The sequence below is a fragment of the Columba livia genome, chromosome 1, assembly GCF_036013475.1.
Source record: "Columba livia isolate bColLiv1 breed racing homer chromosome 1, bColLiv1.pat.W.v2, whole genome shotgun sequence".
Lineage (NCBI taxonomy): Eukaryota > Metazoa > Chordata > Aves > Columbiformes > Columbidae > Columba > Columba livia.
In genome coordinates this window covers 128948300-128973807 of record NC_088602.1, presented here as the reverse complement: position 1 = coordinate 128973807, position 25508 = coordinate 128948300, and the positions used below count along the sequence as shown (strand labels likewise).

The window sequence follows — 25508 nt, the reverse complement described above, 5'->3', positions numbered from 1 at the left end:
TTTTTTCTCTGAAGCAAACACTTTATTAGTATTTCGGTTAATTAATGAAAACAAAATCCATAAACAGTCTGTCCCTGGAACATATTTTGCTGCATTGGTCAGTACTTGGAAAGGATTAATACAAGTATTGGGATTTTCACAATTTTTACAATGCTTACATTGAAAGTATGGTATGTTTCCACTTGTCATCACCTACTCCACAAACAATCAAAAACCTAAACAGCCAATATAATAAGTAAGATAAAAATTCTCCCATAGTCAAGAACAGTTCAAAGACCATACAACAGGTAGGAGTACTTTGTATGCTACTTAACTTTGGCAAATTTTAGAACATTGGTATAGGTTTTCTAATTATCAGATCCTGAAACTGATGTAATTATTAGGTTGCTCTTGAGAATGTGCTTTAAGCACTTCTCCTGCTACCCTAAAATATGTTACTTGTTACTTGTTATTCTGTTTTTCCTCTAAAGTAAATAATACCTAAATTTCAATTTCAGTTAGAAAGTAAAATCCTACAGCAGCTCTACTCCTCTGTTTTGGCGGTAAATATTTACAAATGTACAAATATAGGGATGAGAGAACCAGGTTCAGGATCCAGAGAAATTCTCAGAATTCTACAAATCCTTGTGACTGCCCCATGCTCCACCTTCACCCATATCCTCAACCCTAAACTGAGACTAAGAAATGAGAATCTTGTTGGAAAAGAAAGAAGAAAGATAACTGGTACTCAGTTCCCAATCCCCCTCCCACCAATGGGGATGCTTTCCTCTTGTCTCTTAGGAGTTTTGCTGATGAAACAAAAAAAGAACAGGGAAGGCCTTTAGTAACCATTATTATTATTTCAGCCTAGAAGCTGCAGCCATGCTGTCTTTCCTACTATCTATCCCCATTTATTGGTAGAAGAAGAGAAGAGCATTCTTCCCTCTCTGGTAACTTACATGAATGTTTTGCACAGTAACCCACAGGATTTCCCTAAGAGCCAATCTTACATGTACAAGTCCTCAAGCTCCAGCTTATTGCCCTGTCCCTTTAACATGGCTCTGAGGCTGCTGGATAGAAAGGGAAATGTACTGAATACAGGAACTAATAATGTAATGCTCATGTTTACAACTCCTCAAGTTCTTTACAACAAGTTCTTGCCTACTAGACACTGGCTAGTGATCATGATACCTTGAGACTTGTAAAACCCCAGAGTTGTGGCATCTGGGACATAGTGCTGAGAGGAGCAGGAGGAGACTCTTTCCCTTATGAGCTCAGTTTAAGAATTTTGCTACCATCAATTGCTGAGGAAAGTATAACAAAAAGAGGAATGTAGAGGAGTGAGTAAGAGCCTAGGGACCTTGAGAAGATGGTCATACTGTCATGGATCAGGCCTTCCTCTTCCTGGGGTCATATCTCTTGTCCTCCTTTTCCCTCCAGGCTACCAGATGTGGCACTTGTTGTCTGAGTTCATTGGGGATCCACTGAAACACTGGAAGTGCTTGGCAAAGTCCTCGCTATTGCTGACAGGCCCCCAGACACGAAGTGGCAAGGGACTGTGCAGATCTGTGTTCTGGGAAGACTGTAGTCTCTCAGGATCCTCATGTCCACACATTGCCTGAAAGAAAGCAAAATATAGAAGTCAGTTTGGCTGTTCATCATTTTCCTGGATGAAGAGGCTGAGTGCACCAACAACAAGTTTGATGATGATACCAAACTGGGAGGAAGGGCTGACACATTAGAAGGCTGTACTGCCATTCAGTGAGACCTCAACATGCTGGAGGACTGGGCAGAGAACAACCTAATGAAGTTCAACAAGTGTAGGGTCCTGCACCTGGGGAGGAATAACCACAGGCACCAGTACAGGTTAGGGGTGGACCTGCTGGAAAGCAGCACTGCAGAGAAGGACTTGGGAGTTTGGGTGGACAACAGGTCAACCATGAGTCAACAATATGCGCTTGTGGTCAAAAAGGCCAATGGTATCCTGAGGTGCATCAAGAAGAGTGTGACCAACAGGTTGAGGGAGTTTGTCCTCCCCCTCTACTCTGCCGTGGTGAGGCTGCAGCTGGAGTACTGCATCCAGTTCTGGGCTACCCAGTTTAAGAAGGACAAGGATTTAATGGAGGGAGTCCAGCAGTGGGCTACAAAGATGATTCAGGTCCTAGAGCACCTTTCTTATGAAAGCAGACTGAGAGAGCTGGGTCTGTTCAGCCTGGTGAAGAGAAGATTGAGAGGGGATCTCATCAATATTTATAAATATCTCAAGGCTGGACGTCAAGATGATGGAACCAGACTCCTTTCAGTGGTGATAATTGATACTATGAGGGGCAACGGGCACAGACTGAAGCATAGGAGGTTCCGTCTAAACACAAGGAGAAACTTCTTTCTTTTGAGGGTGACAGACTACTGGAACAGGCTGCCCAGAGAGGCTGTGGAGTCTCCTTCTCTGGAGACATTCAAAACCTGCCTGGACACATTCCTGTGCAATCTACTCTAGGTGAACCTGCTTTAGCAGACAGCTTGGACTAGGTGGTCCCTTCCAACCCTAATCACTCTGTGAAAGTCCTCATGGGAACAAGACTTAAGGCTCCTCAAGCTTCTGCACATGTGGCTGAGGCTGCTGGGTTAAACAAGGAAACACACTTATACGGGTGTCAATAATGTCCAGATATTTACTTTTACCACCACTGTTTCTGATTGTTTTCCCTTTCCCTAAAGTTCTTTGTCCCCATTTCCCTATCTGACAAGCCATCTGCTTTTTTTTTTTCTGTAGTGGGTAGTCCAGAATACAGGGAATTTAGACCACCTTGGAGTTCAGGCTTATGCAACCTTGGACTCCATGTAAAATAATGGTATAGACGTAGTCCCACTATCTAGATTCAGCTTCTTAAGCAAAAGCAGTGAGTACCTATCAAGAAAGGAGAGCACTTACACAACATCCCATTAATACTCGAGAGATTGGAGGAAAGTTATGGAAAGTTATGTGACTTTACTGGTTTTAAACTGGAAATCCAGGTCTTCACTCTTGTGACTTCAGTCTTTATTCATTAACAAATGATGCAGTAGCTGCCAGGTTGTCTCTGAAATGCAAATCTTGCCACCAAGACCCAATAATCTGTGATTTCAGAAGTGCTTTTCTACACACTGCTCTGACTTAATAACAATACATGCACAAAACTTTTCCCTTTGCACAGTTACAGTGATTTATAAGGATGTGACATCTCTGAGCACAGAAATCCAATAATCTACCATAAGGAACTCAACTGTGCAGCTACACACAGCTGCACAACTCTGCATAAATCCCTAAACCAGGTTCCCTCAGAAATCTCAAATTGTATGTGCATGTTCTTTATCTCTAAATAATATTCTAAACTCTTTTTTCAACTATCAGTTACTCATAATGACATGACATCTAGTTATTCACCATTACAGAGAGGTGGATGAAGAAAGGGATGGAGAGATCCACGCATTTTCTAGAAAATTCCATTTTCCATGTGTAACATTGCTTACAAGAGCAAAAAAGTAACCAGAAGCTCGCAATGAAGCATGCTTTCCCAGACACAATTTGTCTACCACATCTTAATTTTGGTAGATTTCAGAGTGTTGTAAAAGATATATTTGTAGACAGACCTTTTGTTAGCTCTGAGACCCATAAGAGGTTAGGGGCCCTGTATGTGATTTTTAGCTTTCTAAATAAGATTTTGAAACTTCCAGAAACATTGGTCATTCCCAGTTCTGTGAAGGGGTGAAAAAGTAATTGAATATTGAGCAAGACAAACTGTAATAACGTGGAAAACAATGGAGAATGAGATGCATGACTAGCCTAGCATTCATTACATGAGCAAAACTGAGGTAGAAAAGCTGGTCATGTGAAAGTCCAATCTCAGGTAAATCCTTCTCTTCTTTGTGCTTTTTCACCCAATTCTTATAGGCCTGTGGAGAGAGAAAATTAATAATAATAAATTCCCCTTCAGATAGTGTCCCAAAACCATGTCTTCTGTCAATGAAATATATCAATCTAGTATATATTTAATAAATTAGCAAGTTTATATCTTTACCTCTTCAGTCTGACACTCCCTGCTGCTGGCCATGCCTCTAATAACTCTAAGATAACAGGGTAACAACTCCTTAGCTTCCCATTTCAGGCACTACCACACACAAATCATCGTAAGAGAAGACAAGGTGACTGCACTATGAAAAAATGAGAACTGTTTTCAAAGAAAGGCACAAATATTTGAATAAAAATTAAGGACTTTCTAACTCCCAACATTCTTCAAGCAAGAATGTGGATTTAGAGATTTCAGAGCACCCTGCACTCTGCAATTAATTAAACTACTGAACTACTGCATGAGGAAATAAAAAATTCTTTCTAGACTTAAGTATTGTTGAAAACATCGTTATAGAGTCATTTTACCATCACACAGAATTCTGGTTCATGCTTTTGTATGCATGACATAAATGTGGAAAGGCCCATCCCAGAACTGGTGAAAGGGAGAAGTAGTCTTACATGGAAGTAAGGAGGTTATGAGCAAAGCTTTCTGAGAAATCAATGTCTGGAATAGCAGAGGACAGAAGGGGCACATGCTGCACTGGCACAAGCGTGCAAGAACTCTGGAACTGGAGCAGCATGTAGGATAGGGATGCAGCAAAACAGTCTTGTGTCATGGCAGTTGATTTGTGTGGTAGGACTATGAGATTAGAGAACTAAGTAGACTACAATACCTTGTAAGCGATGGCAAGCCCTCCAGTGTCAGCTGTATTCTCCAATAGTGTAGAAGTACCATTAACCTTAAAGCCATAGCTTTCATACTGTTCAACCAAGCAGTCTATAGATTTCTGTAGTGCACTCCTGTTGCATGTTGGACAGCCCCCCGGCTGCACTGTGGGGAAAAAAAAAAAAAACAACTTAGAAAATAAAGGTATTTCTGGCATTCACTTGTATTCCTCACATTAATCACTTACTCTTCTTAGTAGTCAGCATGGCCTGGAATGGGTTTTCCTTAGCTTCATCTACATTAACAATATCGTTAACAATATATGCATACATTGGTACAGAGACCAGGATTTAAGATCCCCTGAGGGAAAGTAGCAGTGGGGACCTAGAAGTGTAAACAAAGATACCATGGCCCATACTCACCATAACCATAGAATGCATGAAGAAGTTCATGGGCCATGAAGACCCCAATGGCTCCAAAGTTCACAGCACTGAAAAATAAACATGAAAAGAGGGCTTTTGAAAAGAAAAAGAGGGCAGGTGAGCATTCTTTATAGCTGTTGAGTACAACTGTGAGCTGTACAGGAGCATTCTACTTTGAGAACACACAGAAGAACTTTCTACTTACTTATTGTTTCTTAGAAGTGGTACACTCTGTAACAAGGCAAATACAAGTGTAAATTATTCTACCAATGCTTAAAATTGTACTATGAGCTTGCATTAAAGTGTTCATAGCTAATAAGTCATCATAATTATGAAGAGTCTGTGAACAAGATTCTGCATTTATTTATTCTAATTACAGGTATTGTTGTTGAGATATATTCTTATTTGCCCACTACTGGCTGAACTGCTACACAAACAGTAACTGCAATGATAATCATAGAAAAGCAAGATGGTTAGAGAAGTAACCTTGCAACAGATGCCTAGTGAAAACTGATACATAAAACTGGCAAAACAAATTAATATAATGAAAATTTTGCTATAATTACTCTGGTCTAGCATTGGTGACCTCACTACAAGAAAGAGGTTATACTAGAGGCCTCCAGAAGTTCTTTCCAATCAGAATTTCTATGATTCTGTGCAATGAATGTAGAGTCACACAGTAAGAGTACAATCAAAATGTATTTGCGTAATATGAAATGATGGGTTCATTCTTACATGCACTGACTAATGCTGCTGAAGTATGAAACTATTCTTGTAGATCATTATTACATCACTGGGAACTCAATAGGAAGTGACAAGAATGAAACAACTCATCTTCTCCTAGAACTGCTCTTTCAGAAGCTCTGTTGCTGATACCTAATAATTGTTGCCCAGAGAAGTTCTGGATGCCCCATCGTTGGAAGTGGTCAATGCCAGGCTAGATGGGGCTTTGAGCAACTTGATCTAGTGAAAGATGCCCCTGCCATGGAAGGGCGATTGGACTAGATACATTTAAAGGTCCCTTCAAACCCAAACCATTCAATGATTCTATAACAATTGTACTGCTTTGCTGACTTCTTATTTTCAAAATTATCCTCACAGTCATCTGAATTGGCTTTTGTCCATAAAGTTTAAACTTTGGAGCATCGTCTGAGAAAATGACATGCCAACTCAACAAAAGCTGTCCAAGTTTGACTTACCAGCCTACTTAACTGGAAGGACAGTGAGAAAAATACATTTTGTTAACACTGAACACAAAAGGAATAAGAAGCTGTAGACACTTTTTCATAGAGAAAAACTATGGTAAGTGACAGTCCACACCACTGGATTTTTTTCTGTTATTCTTTTGAGGTGTCCTGTTTTTCATACTATAATGAATTCATGAAATACTGCACGATGTCATGCAACTAATTGCAGAAGATCACCATGAAGAAAATAATTACACTGAGACATTTTTCTTTCAAACTTCAACCTCTTGCCACAGTGTAAGCTTATCTTTCAGTACAATGGTATTAGGAGAAATATCTATCCATTAATATACAAAAATTACATCAATCAATATTTTTACAGTCAGCTGTGGTAAATGCTTTTAATATCAGAAAAACATTGCTTATCTGATCTGTGTCTTTCCGGGATGCAGTAAGAAAACTATGTTAAAGACAGACCCGTTAGGGTTCTTTCTGAAAACAACCAGCTTCCACCTTTGCAGTGCCTCCATACCTGGGAAACTTCATGTGGAAAAAAGGGCTGCGGAACATTCCAGCAGGAAAGACCACCATGTGCTGTGTTATTGAGTAGTATGACTGCACAGCCCAGGGGGACACATGCCAGCTAGAAGCAGAAAAAGAGAAATGAGAGAATGTATTAACCCCTTATCTCATATCTTGCTACTTTCCTCCACTGTGCTTGCAAAAAGTGGTCTGCTCAGTACAACTGTTAATACAGCAGCAGCAAATTATGAAGTTCACACTATCTAGTGTTGAAGGTATTTGAAATAAACCTTTACTTGTTTACGGAAGTCAGAGATAGTAGCTTAGCTTTCATACACATTAAGGGTTTCACCCTCACAACTTCCATGTCAAGTAAGTCAGAGCTAGCAACCTCTTGTGAAGTCCTGCACAGATCTTCTCCAGGAGGTGTAAGGTCCCAAGCATGGCTGTCAATGCTGCCTGCCTTCTGAAGCATCCTATGTCCTGCCTTTGAGGTGACTCTGCCAGAATTCACATCATCACAGAGTTTTGCTGCTTGCTTTGCTGCTAAGTCCAGGAGGACCAGCTAGCCACCTTACTCAAGGCTTCATGGACAAAAAGGATTCTTTTTTTTCGGGGGTCTGGGGCTCCCTCCACAATGGTGGGTTTTTTTGGTATCATGAACTCAGGCTGAATACAAGACAGGCTGCCAGATTCAAGGCGTTTTTAAGCAGGATGCAGCAGTGCAGCCTTGCAGCAAAGAAGTACAACAGTACCCTGTCTTGCATTAGGAGTAATGACACTGGCAGGTCTAGAGGGGATTCTGTCCCTCTGTTCAGGACTGGTGAAACCACATCTGGAATATTGTGTCCAGTTCTGTGCACTTCCTCCTGACACCTGTCCTCCCTCTCCTTCCACAGTAAAAGAGAGATGTAGACTCACAGTTGGACATAGTCCTGAATGTCCTGCTATAGCTGATCCTGCTTTGAGCAAGAGGGTTGGACTAGGTGATTGCCACAGGTCCCTTCCAACCTCAGTCCATGAGCATGTAATTCTGTTATATTTTTCAGATCAGTATCTGGCACTTACTTCTCCTGTGAGTGATGCTGAAGGAGTTTCAAATAGGAATTTTCCCTCAGTATTTCCAAGCAAGCCACCACATTGAGGAAAAAAGTGTCTTCATTTATCTCCAGCTAAGGAAAGAGACAGGTAATGTGACTGTCATAGGACATGAGCAAGGAATGAATCAGACAACATGAAAAAAAGTCCCACAGGTCAAAAGAGGGTTCATCATAAGACAAACCAATGGAACACTTGTGGTTTTTTATTGCCCAGTTCTGAAGACTTTCAGTTTAAGATATGACAGGAATGTTATCTGCAGGCCAAACAGAACATACAATCAGGCCACAGCCACCCTCTATCAGGCAAGCCACTTCAATAGGAGACAGCATAGGCAACAATACAGAAGTAATAGACAAAGGTTCTCTGGGCCCATATGTTCTCAGAAAATAAACAGCAGGGAATGTGCATTGCTCCAGAGGTCATAGCCTCTTTTAGCAGCAGACAAGATAGTAGTTAGTACAGGTAAACTGCCAATAATGAGGCAGGCATGTTTACATTATATAGCTCACATTCTGGTATTCCATGTTCAATTTGGAAGTCTGGAGTATGTGAGCTGGATAGCCAATCTTCGCTTGCAGTTTAGAAACCTAAAATAATAACAAAAAAAAAAAAAAAAAAAAAAAAGGAAACATGACCAATAGGGGTCTTCACATTCTAGAAGTCCTTTCTAAAGTCTACTTCTAAACAATTTAAAATAAGATCTGTAAATCAGCCATCCAAAATGACAGCTGCTCTGTTTCAACAAGACATCTTCTCTTGCTGCTCTGCTTGCTTAACTCAATGACCTCCAGCCTAATGTTGTTCTACTCTTTCTTTACAGTATTGTTTTCTGGCATTCAGCTTTACAGTTTTTAACCTCTCTAGGTGTATAAATCTGAATTGTATCTCAATACAATTAATTCAGAGTATCCATGGACAAACAAACACTGACCCTTTCTTTGCCTACACATCAATGTATGATCACACGTCTGATGGCACTTATAAAACCACCTACAGTTCTCAGTGTGTATAAGACATCTGTTTAACATTGTGTGCCTGTAGAAGCACGTAGGAATATCTGAAGGTGCAGGCCCCTTCCATTCCTTCTCCAAAGGCTTCAGGGAAAGGAAGGCCTCAGTAACTTCTGCCTTCTGCACGCACCAAGACTTTAGCCTCTTGGTGAGTCTGTTCATCCATCCACTCCAACTGATCCAGTTGGCTGTAGAGTGTATCTCGGATCTCAGAGAACATCTGCTCAGCCTACCACATAGAAAAGAAGGCATGGTCAGAACTGCAGAAAAACATTGTTCAGACTTAGCTACCATTTTCCCATGTTCCAGCAATTCAACCACAGAATAATGTGATGAAAGAGAAGATTTCAGTTTCTACAATAAACTAGGCTAAAGTTATTTGACATTCAGTGTTTCCTCACAGGGTTCACTATTCTCTCCAAAACATTTTCATCTTGCCTCTCATGGCAACAATGAAGGAAACATAATTCTTTTTCGTTCAACCCCTTTTGGATCCTAAATGGACCAAATGGTTGCCCCACTTCTTGAGTTAAACGAAAATATAGTACCTACAAGTATTTCATGCTAGTGTTTCTGTAGTTATGGCAACCTGATTCTCTCCTTCACAAAGTTATGTTTTGTGCATTCAGCTTTGTACTCCACTACAAGTTTTCCCATTAAATTTTCTTGGGTTTATTAACTCTTGTCACTTTACACACTGTAAGCTCTTAATAAAACCTGGTGCCTACTCTAACTTCCCTCAAAAGAAAAAATAACTCTTATCATGAAAGAAGAAAAAAAAGAAATCTTTTCCACACTGCAGACATGTGTCCCTTTTACTGTGGATCCACTCAGAATGTTTTCCATTGATTTGTTCCTGTACAGCAGGTCATATGATGGCTCAGTGGCTTCACAATTGAAAATCTTATTTAAATATGTCAGATTGGTGATTAATATAATTAATACTGTCATTTCAGGAAGCACACTGAGATTGCATGCAGTTTTAGGGCTGACATAGGTATTGGCATTGCACACATGACTTTGCTAACAGTTGAGCTAAATGAGATAATAACTGGTATTTTAGCACTGAGTATTTTAGCAATGACAGCAATGTCTTATTTTGACATCTTTCATTCAGGGAAAAAAAAAAAAAGGGAGGGGAAGTGTATAGTACAGGAATATGTAAACCTACACATGATTTTGCTGTCTTAATATGGTTTAAAGTTGTCATGTCAAAAAAAGAAAGAGATAAAGCTGAACTCCACCTGGGGGTTAAGAAGATGAATACCTACAAGTTTCTTGGTCTGCTGAGGGAAAATTTCTTGCACAATCATCTGCCCTAGAACTGGTTCAAAGAAAGAGCTGGTATCAGTCAAACACTTCCTCCAGCGCTCAGCTGGGATCTGTAAGAACAGAGAAAGAAATGGAGACACATGAGATTGAGGACAAAGAGATAAGAAGACGGTCAAAAGGCATGCACATGTGCAGTCAGTAGCATATAGGCTGCTACCTAAAAGTGACAGCAGTGAATGATGAGTAATGTAGTTCCATTTAAGCTTCCTCAGAAAACTTCAATCAAGTAAAACATTTATTTCCTTATTATTTATCCCACTTTCTCACAAGATTCATATGCTAGCTGAGACAAATACATAGAAGAAAGGTAACCCATGTAACACAGTGCATTTAGCTCTCTAAAGTTTCATGTGTCATGTCTACTCCCACATTTATTTGAAAAAAAGGAAGCACTTAAAGGCCTGGTGAGGGCCATTTTCCTCCACAGATCAAAGGAACTCAATCCAGACAAGGCATCAAGAGAACATCCAAAATGCATGTCCTGGGGTGTGCAGCCATGGCGGAGACTGAAGAAGATGTTTAATAGCTGGCTCACCATTCTGGATCCCTTTTTTCCGTAAAGAATCTTAGACAGCTCCAGGCGCGCATCTTGGAATCGACTGTCAAGGGCTGGGGAGAGATTCCCAACCAGACAAACAATCATATAAATGTGAAGGACCCTGTAGGAAAATGACATTTAAAAAGACTGAAGATTGAAGGCTGGTCACTATGAGGCAGAAAAACCCTAGTAACCTGGACAAGGACAATGAAGTATGTATGGTGTGCACCTGGGCCTATCAAAGGAGGAGGATTTGACATGAATCAACCAAAGGAACTCTCTCCTCAGAACATCCTGAAGACTCAAGGGGTAACTGCCTGCTGGGGCACATGATCCTTTGTGTGAAGTTGGAGAAAGAGCATTTTTAGGACTGTGTGAAACTGAGATTTATTATAGGATGTTTATAGGAATGATCAAAGGCAGGGAAAGGGAAAGACCGTGGTGGATTTGGGGGGGAACACACATGGAAAACTGGAGAGGAAAGGTGGTAGGAGGGTGGAGCATAAACTTGTAGCTTGCCAGGACATATGTCTGATTAAGCCTTGCACATGGTCACCAGAATCTGTCCTATCTTGTTAAATGCTCTTCTTAAATAACATTCTACTCTTCATGTGTGGGGATGGGATGTGATACTGGAGAGAAAATGAGTCTGAGAGTTGACTGCTGGAGGGACTTCGATTCAGGCTAGCTGCTGGAGAGAGCAGGGGTCTGAGAGTTGTCTGTTGGAAAGACCAGCAGTTTGGACCAGCTACTGGAGAGATCTGTTTGTATATGCATGTTTGTGACAGGAAGAGACCAGAGTACCAGCAACCAAAGTAGGGCTGCAAGACTCAGGGATTCATATATCCGGGTGCCAGCAGCCATGGACACCAGGGGATTTGAATATCTAAGACCAGCTATTGGACTGATCCATATTGTGTATGTATATATATATGTGTATATATATGTGTGTGTGTATATACATATCTATATTTCATATATTTCATTAGTGTAGACCAATCCTGATCAACTGGAGAGGAGGAATATGATCATGCCGTCTGAGCTGTTCTTGTTTGTATGAGTCCTATGGGTGGGTGGTTGCCAGTAAAGACACTGTGTTCTATCTTTGTTGATCTGTGTGACACATGTATATTTATCCATGTACATATATGATGTGTGCATGTACAAGCCTATTGGGAATTTATGGTAAGCCTTAGTGCTGGCTAAACCTGTGAATACAAAGCTGTAGCAGTCTTGCAATTATTAGGCTACTGGATTCAGCAGCCTCTAACACAGTCCTCTAATTTATGGCATCTGAAGTTAATATTTCTTGAGACATGAACAACTACAAACACAGATATTGATTCCTACCTTTCCTCATGCCATTGTTCAATGAGCTGTGACATGCCTTTTAAGTAATCCATATCATGCACTGCAATTGGCTGAGAGAGGTTCATTGGCATAGGATGGAAGACAGCCTGGAGACATGACAGCCAGTCAATAGCAGGTGCCTTTTCCTAGAAGTAAAACAAAGCTTACATGCTGAGCTATGAATCTAAGTTGACTGACAAGAAATAAGAGGGAAACAAGGATAGTCTCTCTAATAGCCTTAACAGATACTTTCAACAAGTTAAGCTGTGTTTATGATGTGGGTATTGATTATAGAAGAGAAGGAGAATTGACTTTTTTAATTGAATTAGCAGTGGGGTGTGGAGAGAGTTGTGAGCTTGAAAAGTCCAACCGCTATCAATAAAGGACCTTGAATTAACAGATTATTTAAAGTTCAAGAGACTCCAAGTGTAAATTGCAAGGGAATGGCATCTAAACAGAGTATCTCATATCTCTGTTGATCCAGATCTTCCGAATGTGAATGTCACATGTAATTGTGTTTCTCAATTGCAAAAAGCATTGATACCTGCAGCTCCCTAATGGTAGTTTGAAAGAACAGCATCCCCCTCTGCTGTCTTTCCTGCAGCGGGGTGACAACTCGCTGGAGGTTAGAGATGAAGGACAAGGTAAGGGAAAAGGAATCAGGAGGAACATCCTGTGGCCCTCCAAGTAGGCCACCCAGTTTCTTCAAATATGAGAGATACACACGGAGAACCTGCAATATAGAGCATATGACCAGCGGGAGAAACACAACTGAAAATTAGTGATCCCATCCTTTCACCCATCCATCCAACTATCCATCTTGAATATATAAACCACATTCCAAAACCACTGCAGCCCCATCCCTAAAACTATCTTCTTCACTGCAACATCCCAATGTAATTCTTCATGTGGAATTGATTACCAAGTACAGCTCCTCTCTCAGTGATGAACACTGAATTCCCAAAATGTTACTTTTGTATCAGCTTACAATTATATTCAACACCAGAATAATTTTAAAGATGTAGGCCTGCCATCTCTGGAGTCAAAAGAGGGAGATGTAGTGATATAATGAGCCAGTCTTTTTGATGGAGAAAAAATGCCAGCTTCTTGCTTCTTTGTTCATGAGATATCAAAGGAATGCTTGAGATCAGTAGACAGACATATTTTTGAGGACTCTTCTGAAAGAGTCAGACTGAGAAACTGAAATCAACTCAGTTTTTATAAAGTTCAGAAAAATGACAGAGCTGTGATGACACTAACTTTGTTGCAATAACTCCCAAAGCTTGTTTCCCCAACTTAGGTTAAAACATTTTAAAATAACTTTAAAAATGCTAACTACCCCTCCCCCAATACACAGATTTTAAGTTATAAAGGCTTACTTTGGACAAGAGCATTTTTTTAAACATTGATTCAAGGTGAAACCTAGAGGGAAGCACAGGTTCATACTACTTAGCAAATACAAACTGAAACTATAACAATCAGTTTCTAGACTAGAAGTTTTGAACCTGGCATCTAAAAATGGGTCACATATTACAAACTATCTTTTTGGAAAAGTAGATTTTTGTAAATAATTTCTTCTGAAGACATTTTCAGAGGTCACTGACCGTAACCCGTGGATACAGACCATTGTGAACCAGGAGGCAATTCAAGGAGATCCCTACAGCAAATAGCTATTTTTACCTTTCTTCTGCCTCTGATATGTTACCTCAAGATAATTTTTCTCTTTGAATTTACTCTCAGGTGGTATCTCAAACTCAGGATGGCCAATCTGCAAAAAGGAATAAAGAAGAAATATTCGTTATTTCCAAAACCACTGGAAATGTGAGGATATGCTCATCAGGCTCTGTTAATACCTGTGTCACAGAACTTGAAACGTTAATAAATTGCTTTTACTTTTGGAGAATGTTTGCTAAGTAGTAATTTTTGCGGATCTATCATGTTCTGAAGCTCATTTAAAGCTCATTACAAATCTACAGTGTCTGATAATCAAATGTAAACCACATTGTTAAGTATTTCTACATGGTGCACTGGTTTTGACTGGGAAAGAGTTAAATAACTTCATAGTAGCTTGTATGAGGCTGTGTTTTGGTTTTGTGAGGAAAACAGTGTTGATAACAAAGGGATGTTTAAGTTATTGCTGAGCAGTGCTTACACAGTATGAAGGCCTTTTCTGCTCCTCACACCACCAGCAAGTAAGATGGGGGTGCACAAGAAGTTTGGAGGGGACACAGTTGGGACAGCTGGCCAAAGGGATATTCCATACCATATGACATCATACTCAAAAATAAATGTGGGAGTCAAGGAGTTTGAACAGGGCTGTCTTTGCTTGGGAACTGACTGGGCAGTGGTCAGTTGGTACTGAGTAACTGGGGGTTTTTGCATCACTTCTTTTATTTTTAATTAATTATTAAACTGTCTTTTTCTCAAGCCATGAATTTTCACACTTTTACCCTTCTAATTTTCTACCTCATCCCACTGGGTGGGGGAGTCAATGAGCAGTTGTGTGATGCTTAGCTACCTACCAGGTTTAAACCACAACAGTGAATTGCAAAATTCATAGTACACTTAGAACTTTTAGAGTCCATTATGGTACTAGTCATACCCATGAACATAAGAAGAACCAGACCCTTCCATGAAGAAGTACAATCTACACTGTCAGGCAGAAGAAATGAGAGAAAGTAAGCAATTTATTTTTCTTCATCTGCTCATGTTCCAGAAATTTATGTAATACATTTCATAATTATGTAATTCATAAATCACATAATTATGTAATTTCATGTAATAAAATCAATCAGTTTACTGAAATTAGGACAACTTTCTTCAAAGAACAGAGGCTTAAGTTGAGCAAGACCAGGAAGATTAGGTCTCATGTGTAACTGACTCTTTATTCCCAGTGTTACCTGTTCATTTTTTTTTCTTTAGTCCACTCACCTGAATAATACTCGTCTTGAGGTCAAAAGGACTAGGTCCCACATAGACTCTGAAAAAGGGAAAAGTGCTGTATCTGCCCATGAGAGTCTGAAGAGTTTCATTAAAATCTTTTGCTTTCCCCATACCTGTGATATTCCATCCACCAAACTAGAGAGGAAGAGAGACAGCATGACAGCAGGTGAGAAAAGCATGTATGATCCATATTTACAAAATCTTTTTTTTTTCTTTTTTTACTCCTATGAGCTCAGTCATTATGACAACTGAGAGGTGCAAATAGCAACATGGGAAACTCAAGAAGATTTCTACATACCCGGTTGATTTTAAAACAATCTGTTACTTTCACTTAAGGAAAGCAAAGAACTGTAAAATGAGACAGAGAAAATGAAATATAATTATCAACAGAACAAGGTGTATGGGAAAAAAAGCAGGAGAAGAAGGAAAGAGGAAAGAACTCTCATTTTTCTAAAGCCACCCAGAAGGACATCAGGGATCAGGGACTACAGGTCCCGTCTCCCTGACAAACAGGTTCACAGGGGGCCTGCAGTCACTGTTCCTTCTGCTGGAAGGTTCTGCATCCTCCTTGGGGACAGGGAATAAAAGCCCTTCACTGGTAGGGAGAAGTACAATCCTCGCTGGCACTCCCAGAATGGAAAGAGAAGCATTTTCCTCTTTAACAAAACTCCCCTGTAGCCCAGAGTAGTTGATGGCTACCAGATCTTAGACACAAAATTTTCATCCATTTTGTAACATGTAAGGTCATAGGGAAAGATTCAGGTACCTGATGTCAGAAAATAAACCAGCACTTAAAGCTAGAAAATTTATCAGTTAGAAGTTGTGCTGTGAACCATGAGCTTCTTTCAGGACCAGATGCTAGCAAAATTCTACCATGTAGGACCATATGCCCCTAACTTCACACTTTCCTTTTCCCTTCAGGAATTTTCTTCTGGAGGGAGAGGAAATAGCATAAGCTTTCACCTGATTTAGGAGGTTCTTCAATGGTTGAGTTCCTTGGGATTCTATCTGTTGGGTATCCATGCAGGAGTGATAGAACTGAATTGCTTTCTCCTTAGCTGAGCCTCTTATCGCAAACTGTGGACCCTCTGAGGAAAAAAAAAAAAAAAAAAAAAAATGTTGGGGCAGTATTAGCAGAGAAAGGTTGTAAGCAATTTGATTCAGAACAATCTAGTAAATACATCCACACTCCCCACAGTGACTCAAAGCAAGAGAACTTCTAGTGCCATGATGCTTCCTGAGGCTAAATGTGTGAGTTCTTTGCATGGAAACAGGAGCACAACAGGAAGGTGGTGCATATCCAGATTTCAGTTCCACATGGAGCCAGGGCACATAACCAGAGTACACATTCAGACAAGCACAGAATAAAGGGACTACTTTTACAAGGCAACAGGAAAACGTTTTAGGTTGCTGTCAGAATTTTGAAGTGTGGCCTTCACCTGTTACATTTGACAAGGGGAACTAAAATGCTTGAAATTCAGCTAGTGTAATATGACATGCTCAAGAATAAATCTGTACCTGTAGTGATAGAAGAACGAAGAGACTGGACTCAGTCCCTATTAGGAATGATTGTGCTCTGCTGTTAGTTTTCTGAGCTCTGACTGAGTAAGGTGTTGAACATAACACACCAATCATCTGTCCCTACCTAAAAGCCTTTTCAGGATCAACTGGTTTTCTTCGAACAACATATCAAATACATTTAGTGATTCTTCTGTGGTTTTGCTTGAGTGTTGGCCTCCCCAGCTGCCACAGGCATATTTGTAGAAATCCTCACAGGGGTCTACAGTGTCATTCCTAGAATTCAGGAGTCTGGCCAACAGTGTAAGATCCAGCTCAGCATCACAGGATCCTAGGCAGGAAATAAACAGGAGAGAACTGAGCAGTGACAGTGGAGAGTGAGAACAACTCCAAACAACAACAACAACAACAACAACAACAACAACAACAACAACAGAGGAGTTATCTGTGGGACACTTCCCCTGAAAGATTTATTTTTGGTATGAACTCCTTTGTATGCAGACTATTGAATTCCTTCTAAGGTTTTGTTGAATATGGAACAAGGTGTGTTCTGTCTTCCACTTCACAGGAAGACTGCCTTTGCACTTTATAAGAGAGATTCTTTAAATAATGGACAGGTAATAATTCCAGAGGTGGTGTCCTCTGTTCATACTATCTAGGTGGACACAGGCTGGATTATTCTGGTTTCTCACTGTATTTTCTCTGAATCAGCCAAATTTGGCCAAATGATAAACCAGTAGCAATAGATGGTGTCAACACATGAAGCAAAAGGACATAGCACAGAGAAAGTAAGGAGCTTAGTTTAAAATGTGGAGGGAGATGTTCAAGCATGGAAACATTTCTCAGCAATTACATTTGTTAAAATAGAACAAAGATTTTATTGTAAATCTCGCTTTTATCTAAAACTCCCTTTATCTAAACTGCTGCGAATCACTTGGTATGCATCCTCTTTGTGGTTCAGTGTCTTTTATCAACATCAGATCAGATCAATTATTTACTGAAATAAGCCACTTGTAAATCAAAGTAAGACTTTCCATACTATGGTTTCAACAGTTGACATGGGAGGAGGTAGGTAGAGTGAAAATAGACAAGATCTAAACTATCAGTGTTCCCTTGGTCTCTGTAGAGAATGGTGTCCCAACACATAGCAAGGAATAAAGAAAAATGCTAGATGAATAGTCAATAATATTTTATTTCAGAGCAGGGAATGTCTGTATCCACCAATATAAATGCACCTTCAGGACTGAGAATTCTATATGTATAAACGTATGTAAGGACCATTCTGCAGACAGTTGTTCAGCAAATTTGAAAGACAAATTAAGATTTCTGATCTGTGCTCACAGCTTCCCCATTACCAAGAGACTATTACTTTTCTTTCTACACTATGACTGCACTGGTCTGTGCTAGAAAACTGGGACTAGACTTACTAAGTCAGAGATGGAAAGGTGGAAGAGAAGCTCCAAACCTCAGATTCAGCTGAGTTTCCTGGAGGTGACTGCAGACAGAGCGTGACATGATGATGAGGTGCAAGACAACATAATGATGCTTTCCTTCAAAACTGGGCCCAGGTGTCTTAAATGGCAGGCAGAGGAGGAGGATAGGTGTAGAGATCTCTCCCCACTATGACCCAAGACAGAGGCAGAACAACATACCTTTTTTACAACTGATGTTATGCTTCTTTGAGATTCTGAAAGTCTGATTCTTAACACAGATGCTAAACCTAATATACAACAGAGGCACATAGAAAAGAAAGGGGGTGGATGAGGAAGCAAGGAAAATTATATCACATATTATACCTAGGCCACAAGTCATCATGATGTAGGTGATAAGCAGTGTAAAGCCAACGAGAGTACTGAGAAGAAGGGTACACAGAAGTAGGCTTTTCCCCTGAAGGCATCGTTCTTTCTTTGCACCTGTTCTCAGCTTTTCGTCACCGGTCTGAAGAAAGAAAGAGGAGACAAAGAAAATGTGAAGAAAGAAAAATTCATCTTCCAAATAATCTACTAGAAAAGCAGTCATAGGATTAGTGCCAGAATACCAACAGTCATACATGTAATTGAAGTGACTCAGCTCCCAGGGGCTTCCTCACCTCCTTTGTTTCCCTGCCTTTTCTAGTTACAGCTGTTGAAAAGTGTTATGAATTCTGCATCAAAAAGCCATCTTGCCATGAGGAGGTCTGTCCCTCCATAGTTCCTTCTGGTTTATGGAATCACCTTGCATATATCTTCTGAAGGTATCAAAGCTTTTTGAGCCCACAACACTAATAACAGGATGGCTAGGACTGGCGGTTCTTTATTCTCTTACAGTCTGGCAATCTGAGCACTAATTCCAGATCTCTACTCAAGAAATAATTCCTGCATCCTAAGTCCTTTAGTCCATTTCAAGTGGGAGAAAAGGTTTGCCCTATTCTAAAAACTTCGGTAAACTGTAAGTCAATGAGCAGATCTTATGTACAGACAGGTTTTATCTCACTTAAATTCACTTGTGTCCATAATCTAGGTGTGTCTTTTTAGTCAGTGGAAAAGGCTAGGCACCTTATGAGTACAGTTTATATTTTAGACAGCTGTTTTAGGACAAACTGAAGCATCCTGCAGACTCACCTGTCTTTTTCTCAATTGACTGCAAAGGAAGCTAGATGACTATGTTGAGAAAAAGCTAGTAGCAGCCTTGGTGGAGGTGCCCACTTCTTCACTTGGGAGCTGCTTTTTGCAGTTCTCATGTCTCATCTCCATCTGAGCTATGCTACAACAGCAGCCATCCCTATGGCTGGCCATGTACCCCATTGATCTGGATACTGACCTTCATCTACAAATGTCATTCTGCGGGTTTTACCTTGGACCTACCTCCTCACAGTGGACTTACCTGACAATTTACACTCTTGGTTGACTCAAACTACTGTCACCAGCCCTGCCTTACTCCCCTCATTGCTGTACTGTGGGGGTGCACCCCCTGCTGGTAAAGTCATTTCTTGCCTGCCTTCTCATGACTTTCAGGTTCTGTATTGTCTTCCCTCGCCTGCCCTTGCTGCAGCTAAACTGCATTTGCCACCATGTTTGGCATCTATCTTCTTTGTCAAAAACCAGAAAACATAAATCTTTACCAAAATCATGAGAAGAAATGAAACAAAATTCTACAAGAATGAAGTACCTCACAGAATATACCAGTTCACCTGAGGAAAGGCTAAGGAAATTAATGAGTCTGCTGTTAATCATGTTCCCTAATATACTATATACAATTCCTGTACAAAAGCACTAACAGAAAGAAACAGAAAACAAGACCTCATCATTTTCTATCTTTCAAGCATGCATTTTATTTGATCATTAACAGGACCATCCCAAAAGCACGTCAGCTTACTTGACTCCTGGCAACTGCTAACAAGAGTTAAATAGCTAACTGCTTTTCTCCCTTTAAAATCCCATCCTCCTGACTTCTTCAGGCAGGATATGGAGTACTTAAATGGAGAGCAAGTACATACAAGTGAATCCTGGAGTTAATAGGTGCTAGATAAAGAACATGATAGTACCAGCAAAGTACAGTGTGCAAAGTATAAAGGAGGGAATCTAAATTCCTTTTGTATGCCCTGTAATAAAACACTTTAGCTTTTACTCCTCAAGTATGGAGTAAGTGCCATGATCTAACAGTATGACAGGGAAGTGAGTGAAAGAAAATTTGCTTGGCTGAAAAGGAAAAAGAAAAAGCATTCTTCAACATGGAAGCCCTCATCTGTCACCATTTAGGAGAGAGTGAATGATTGACATTCACAATGCTCCTGACTTCTCTGTTGCAATAGCATTTTTGGTTTTTTCACATTGAAAATCTGGTCTATTCCTACTATGAAATACTTATAATTTTGCAATTCTTTGGTGTCATGTTATCAGAGGACATCTGTTTCTCCCTTTTGAGTACTAAATGGCATGGCAGTGGAGATACTAACAAGAAATAGGTACTTGAAGACAGTCACTGCAATTTCTGCCCAACCTCAGGTTAAGAGTAGGTCTATATGGGGCCTATACATTATGTTCCTTTTGAAATGGAAAATGCATCAAATAATAGATCTTTTTAAATCTGTAAGAGAATCAGACTGTCCCTCTCACAACTCCAATGTGAAACAGAGAAGTACCTGGCTGAGAACACCTTGCTCCAAGAGAATAGCATACCCCAAAAGAAGAGACAGGAGAGTCAAAATCGGTGGTGTAGATCTACTTAGAAACTGGATTAAGGTCTATATTATGTGACCTATAAGGATAAAAAGTGTTCTTCAAACACTTCACCTTCCATAAGGTGTTTTCCTAATCTTGCCTCTGCTATTGGGGTTGGATTTGAGAGAACTTGTGGACCTAAATAAACAGAGAAAAAAAGAGGTGGATACTTAGTTGTCCCTTATATCTTTTTCATTATAACAACTTAGAGAAATCTAGACAGACAAATACTTGCTCTTTCAGCACCCTTATACATATATAGTGCAGTTTCAGTTCTTTGATGCTTTCCTTTTAAGCATGTGCAAGTGCCTCAAATGTAAATGGTTTCACTGTAGCTGAGATCAAATGCCTGTAAAATCACTAAAAGCTGACTTGTAAGTGTTCTCAATTATATGATGAATATTTTTGAGAGTATGTACTACATGAACTATATGATTCAAATGTGAGCACGACTTAGGCTAGCAGAATCTTGACAGATATTGTTATCACTATGGAAAGGACTGTTTGATGCGACTAAATCAGCCAAAGAATTTTATTTTCTTTCAGTATCTCCTTCTTTCTGTGAACCATTCCTGAATTCTGCAGGGAGGTTGGTGTTTCTCTGCCTAATTCTTCCCTTGCATTTTCCCAGGGTTTAGTTCTGTCACAGAAAAAAAAAGAAGCATCAAACTTTAATGAAAATAAAGTAAATTAAAATAAAGACATCAAAGGCAGGGAGACTTAGAGTTATTTTTCACAATTACTTACCAGACAGTTTAGGGGTATTCTTTTTCAGCCGGTAGATTATTCATAAATTAGTGACTGGCTGTTCCCCAAATTGTGTTTACCACATTAGTTATGTGGGTTACATGTTTCCAGACTACTGCCCAAATACTCACAAAAGCTTTGACATTTTCTAAAATTTATATTTTGTCAGCAAATTACACATAAATTGAGCACATTAAATGCCATTTGAGAAATAATATTTTAGTCTGTGTTCAAAATATAGTATCTGCTAACATGAGAAAATAAACAAAAAGTTTGCTGAATTAAATTCAGGACTACTAAAAGTTTGAAGCATAACCAAGGCAAATAACTATTTAAAATTATGACTGTCATCTGGTCTTTATCACACAGAAATATGAATATGAAAATGGATATACAAACCAAATATTTCTGCGAACTCTTCAACCAGAAAAATACAAACAAGATAATATAAGGTGACCATTTCCATTACAGCCACATCTCTTGCAACATCGAACAACTCTCAATGTGATAAAACATACACATTTCTTTTTTATATATTATTCAGTTACACAGAAAACCTTACTTGTCTCTATTGTCCTTGAATGTTTTGTACATTTTAGCAACCCTGAGGTCACAGTTCAGTTCAGGGTGATTTGTCTGTAAATCTGCAATTAACATTTTACTAGTTATTTATATAAAACATCAAATCGACAAAAGGACACCGCAATAGAGGGGGAGTAATTTGGCTTACCATGTCATTCTTGCATTCATAAAACTATAACATGTTTACCCACAATCATTTGCTGGGAAAAAATGTGCATGTTTCTAAAGAAATACTTTCTTGAAATATTTTTTTTTAAAAATGGGGATAAAATAAAAGATGCAAATAATCAGATGACGATTATTATTACTATTACTACTTATTGGTCAGTGCTTCAAACAGTTCTGAATACAACCTCAGAATGGCTATTAGGATGACTAACAGGAAGGGCAAGGAGCCCTAAATCCTCACACCACATCCCACATCATTAATTCTCAGACCTGGACAAGCCCCTTCTGGATACAAACTGTAAAAACCGAAACTGGTCCAGTTCCCTAGAACTATAAGCAATGTAGCTATGACAGGGAAAGAAAAAGACAGGGGTACAAGGAAGGTACCTCAGCAGACTGCGAGACAGACCTGTTTTCTTACCTCTGGAAGAGTGCCCATCCTTGTCACTGAGCAGGCTTTGCTCCTGCAGTTACCAAACTTGTAAACTCTGTTTACTTGTTTGCTATCAGTCTTCTGTGCCAAGACACGCTGCTACTTTCAGAGACAATCTTTTCTTCCCAGCTTGGCTGATTGCTGTGGGGAGGAGAACGGAGACGAAAAGCTCTGAAAAAAACACCCTTAAAGAAAATGGGAAGAAGGGAAACAGATACATTTCTGCAATTCTCCACCCACCTTTTCTGCCAAACACCTCTGCTTCTCAAAAAAATGGGTTTTGTTCCCTTCTGTGTCTCCCTGTGACCCATGTGTCTTTCTGCCTCTTGCAGCTGTTTGGAAATCTTTTTGAAGAGAAGTATGCAATTCTCTATCTCCTCCAGCCTCTTCTCAACTACTTGCTGCTTCTTTTCTCTCGAACAGCTTTAATATCCTGCCCACCCAACAAGCCTGTTGTGTTCTGATATTCTCACTGCTAGTAGTGTGCCTCAACCTGCTGTTCTGGGCCCTGGAGGTATGGATCCCAGTGCTCTTTCTCCTGCTAAATTAAGGCCAATGTGCTGACTTTCTGTTTACTCTCTCTCGTCTGCATCTGAAAGTCCATTCAAGGGGTGAACACACATGCATTTTGCATTCTTTCGCATTATAGGGCATGAAATAAATTATTCATTACTGATTCTGTTTACAGCTCTCTGTTGCTTCTCAGGTGATGGCCAGCCTGTCTTTGTTTCCTTAAAGGTGCATATTGGAAAGATCGCAGAGGGAATTTTATCTGCTTTGAGGACTAGGAACCAGGATCTTTCCCTGAGACATCAGAAACTGAGTAGTGGACACTGGGACTTGAGACCTTCTCAAGTGGCAGCTGGGAGCTGAGAGAGATGGTGGGAACCCATTGGTGTCAGCTTCTGAAACAAGCAGAATACCAGAGCACAACTGCTTACCTTCCTGCCCTGCTAGTCTCTCAGGGGAATACGATGTCTTGGTTCACTAATCTGAAGATAATTGGGTATCTGTTCAGTTGTTCAGAGATTCTAAAATCTTCGGTCTCTGTCCTAAAGTCCAAATCTTCTTCCCACCTTCATCAATCTGATTTTTTCCTATTTGTGTAGTACTTGCATAATTTTGAAACAACACTGGTTATACTGTGACAATAGACTTCTTACATGGCTGAAACTAGTTGCTTGCTCCCAGTTTTTTCTACATCTCACGTCACTGGTGGCTATATATTTCTACATTTACCAAATAGCTCTGAATACTGTAAAAAAGTTTGTTGTGTACTGCAGAAAAATGTCCTTGCTGATCTTTCTTTCTTTGTAATAGGTCACTTTCCTTCAGCTTAACATCAGAATCCAATTTGCAAATACTTTTTGCATAAATGACTGGGATTTGATTTAGTGGAAGTAAAAAGACGCTCTTTTGGTAGTCACAACTCTTGAATCACTGGTAGAAACATCATTGTGATCCATACTGTCTAACAAATAGAGCTAGTCAAATCCCAAATCTTTGTGCAAACTGAGAAATGGGAATGGAACATGTAACAAAAATCAGACCTTATAATCCTTTGTTTCAACATAGCTTTAAGACTTCCGTGTTTCTGTAACATTTGCCTTTGAGCCTTTTCCTCTCTTCTCTACTTTATATCTTTTCTCACAATAGCTACAGTTCTAGCACTCTCTTACAAAGGCTTTTCAGTAGCTGCGCTGATAGTAAAGACAAAGAAATTGTATGAAAATTTGTGTAGCAACCTGACTCAGTTTAACTGTAAGTGATCTTACAGTAGAGATATCTTTGTAAACTGACTGGACAGATTTGTTCATGACAATATGCAGTTTATTTATCTGTCTTATCTATATGTCTGAACTCTTCAATCTTCATCATTACAGCATCTCACGGCTCCCAAGCTTTAAGTAATTATGTTTTCTCTAATTAATACTCTCTAAGCTTTAGAATTTCTCTGGTTAAGGAATTTATTGCCTTTTTGATTAGAAAATGGATGTGATCATTTTGAACACAATGTAATTTAAATTAAAGCAACTAATAAAACCTTGAGTGAAGTATTCAGTTTTAATATGAAACTTGAAAAGGCCAAAGAAGCCTTTCAGTCTATATACTGATGGGCTATGATTGGAGTTAACATGGTTTCATGAGCCTGTATCTTTTAAAAAGGTCCTCTACCTCCTCTTGATTAAATGCAATTTTTCTACATAATTTGACAAAATGTTACCACACCATGTATGATATTGCCACACCATAAGGACTGTCCCCCACACACTATCTAGAAATACTTCGAATGTGTATATGTGGATGGTTTTTTTCAGACCTTGTAAACTAATCAGGACACATCTTGAAAAGTATGATATCTGAATCACAACCTTATTATAAGCATGTATAGGATGTTTCAGGAAATTAAAATTCACATAGTTCTCTCAGTGAAGAGCACATGTCTTTGAATTGGTACATATTGCAGTGGTGCTGTGATGCTGAGAAAGCTGTCTTGCAAAATCTGGTGGGGAGGTGACCATAATAACATTATATACTGGTTCTAACAGACACTACTGTCGGTTTCCATTGGACGAGTATGCTCCTGAGTAGTATTCTGCTGCAGCAGAGTTTGTTTAATAATTCAGTAGGAAAATTTAACTGTTCTGGAGAGAAAAAAGTTGATTAAAATCTATTGATTCCAAAATTCACGTCTCTCTTTGGAGAGACTGTGAATTTATTTCACATAAATGCTGTGTTCTTGTGCTCTGAGATATCCAGGT

General features: G+C 39.5%; 1 protein-coding gene and 1 long non-coding RNA gene across 11 annotated transcripts; one reads left to right on the top strand and one right to left on the bottom strand.

Annotated features, from left to right (window-relative positions):
- On the bottom strand, positions 1 to 23194 carry KEL (Kell metallo-endopeptidase (Kell blood group)). 10 transcript variants are annotated; one of them, XM_021292723.2, is made up of 20 exons: positions 22987 to 23168; positions 22735 to 22887; positions 20889 to 20954; positions 18414 to 18555; positions 16745 to 16948; positions 16063 to 16187; positions 15088 to 15234; positions 13862 to 13924; positions 12701 to 12889; positions 12157 to 12302; positions 10804 to 10927; positions 10208 to 10318; positions 9067 to 9165; positions 8436 to 8513; positions 7894 to 7997; positions 6836 to 6946; positions 5117 to 5184; positions 4702 to 4859; positions 3817 to 3912; positions 1 to 1597 (listed from the first exon to the last, which is right to left on the bottom strand). In XM_021292723.2, the coding sequence occupies exons 4-20, from the start codon at positions 18430 to 18432 to the stop codon at positions 1421 to 1423; spliced, it is 2019 nt and encodes a 672-aa protein (XP_021148398.1). In that variant the 5' UTR covers positions 18433 to 18555; positions 20889 to 20954; positions 22735 to 22887; positions 22987 to 23168; the 3' UTR covers positions 1 to 1420. The 10 variants fall into 10 exon arrangements, with proteins under 10 accessions (XP_021148398.1, XP_005506368.1, XP_064884916.1 ...); XM_005506311.3 differs by lacking the exon at positions 20889 to 20954 and having other exon boundaries at positions 22987 to 23194; XM_065028844.1 differs by lacking the exon at positions 16745 to 16948 and having other exon boundaries at positions 22987 to 23174.
- Positions 22818 to 24789, top strand: LOC135575349 (uncharacterized). Its single transcript, XR_010465932.1, has 2 exons — positions 22818 to 23104; positions 23485 to 24789. It is a non-coding gene; the product is annotated as an uncharacterized LOC135575349 (long non-coding RNA).
- Positions 24790 to 25508: the final 719 nt, after the last annotated feature.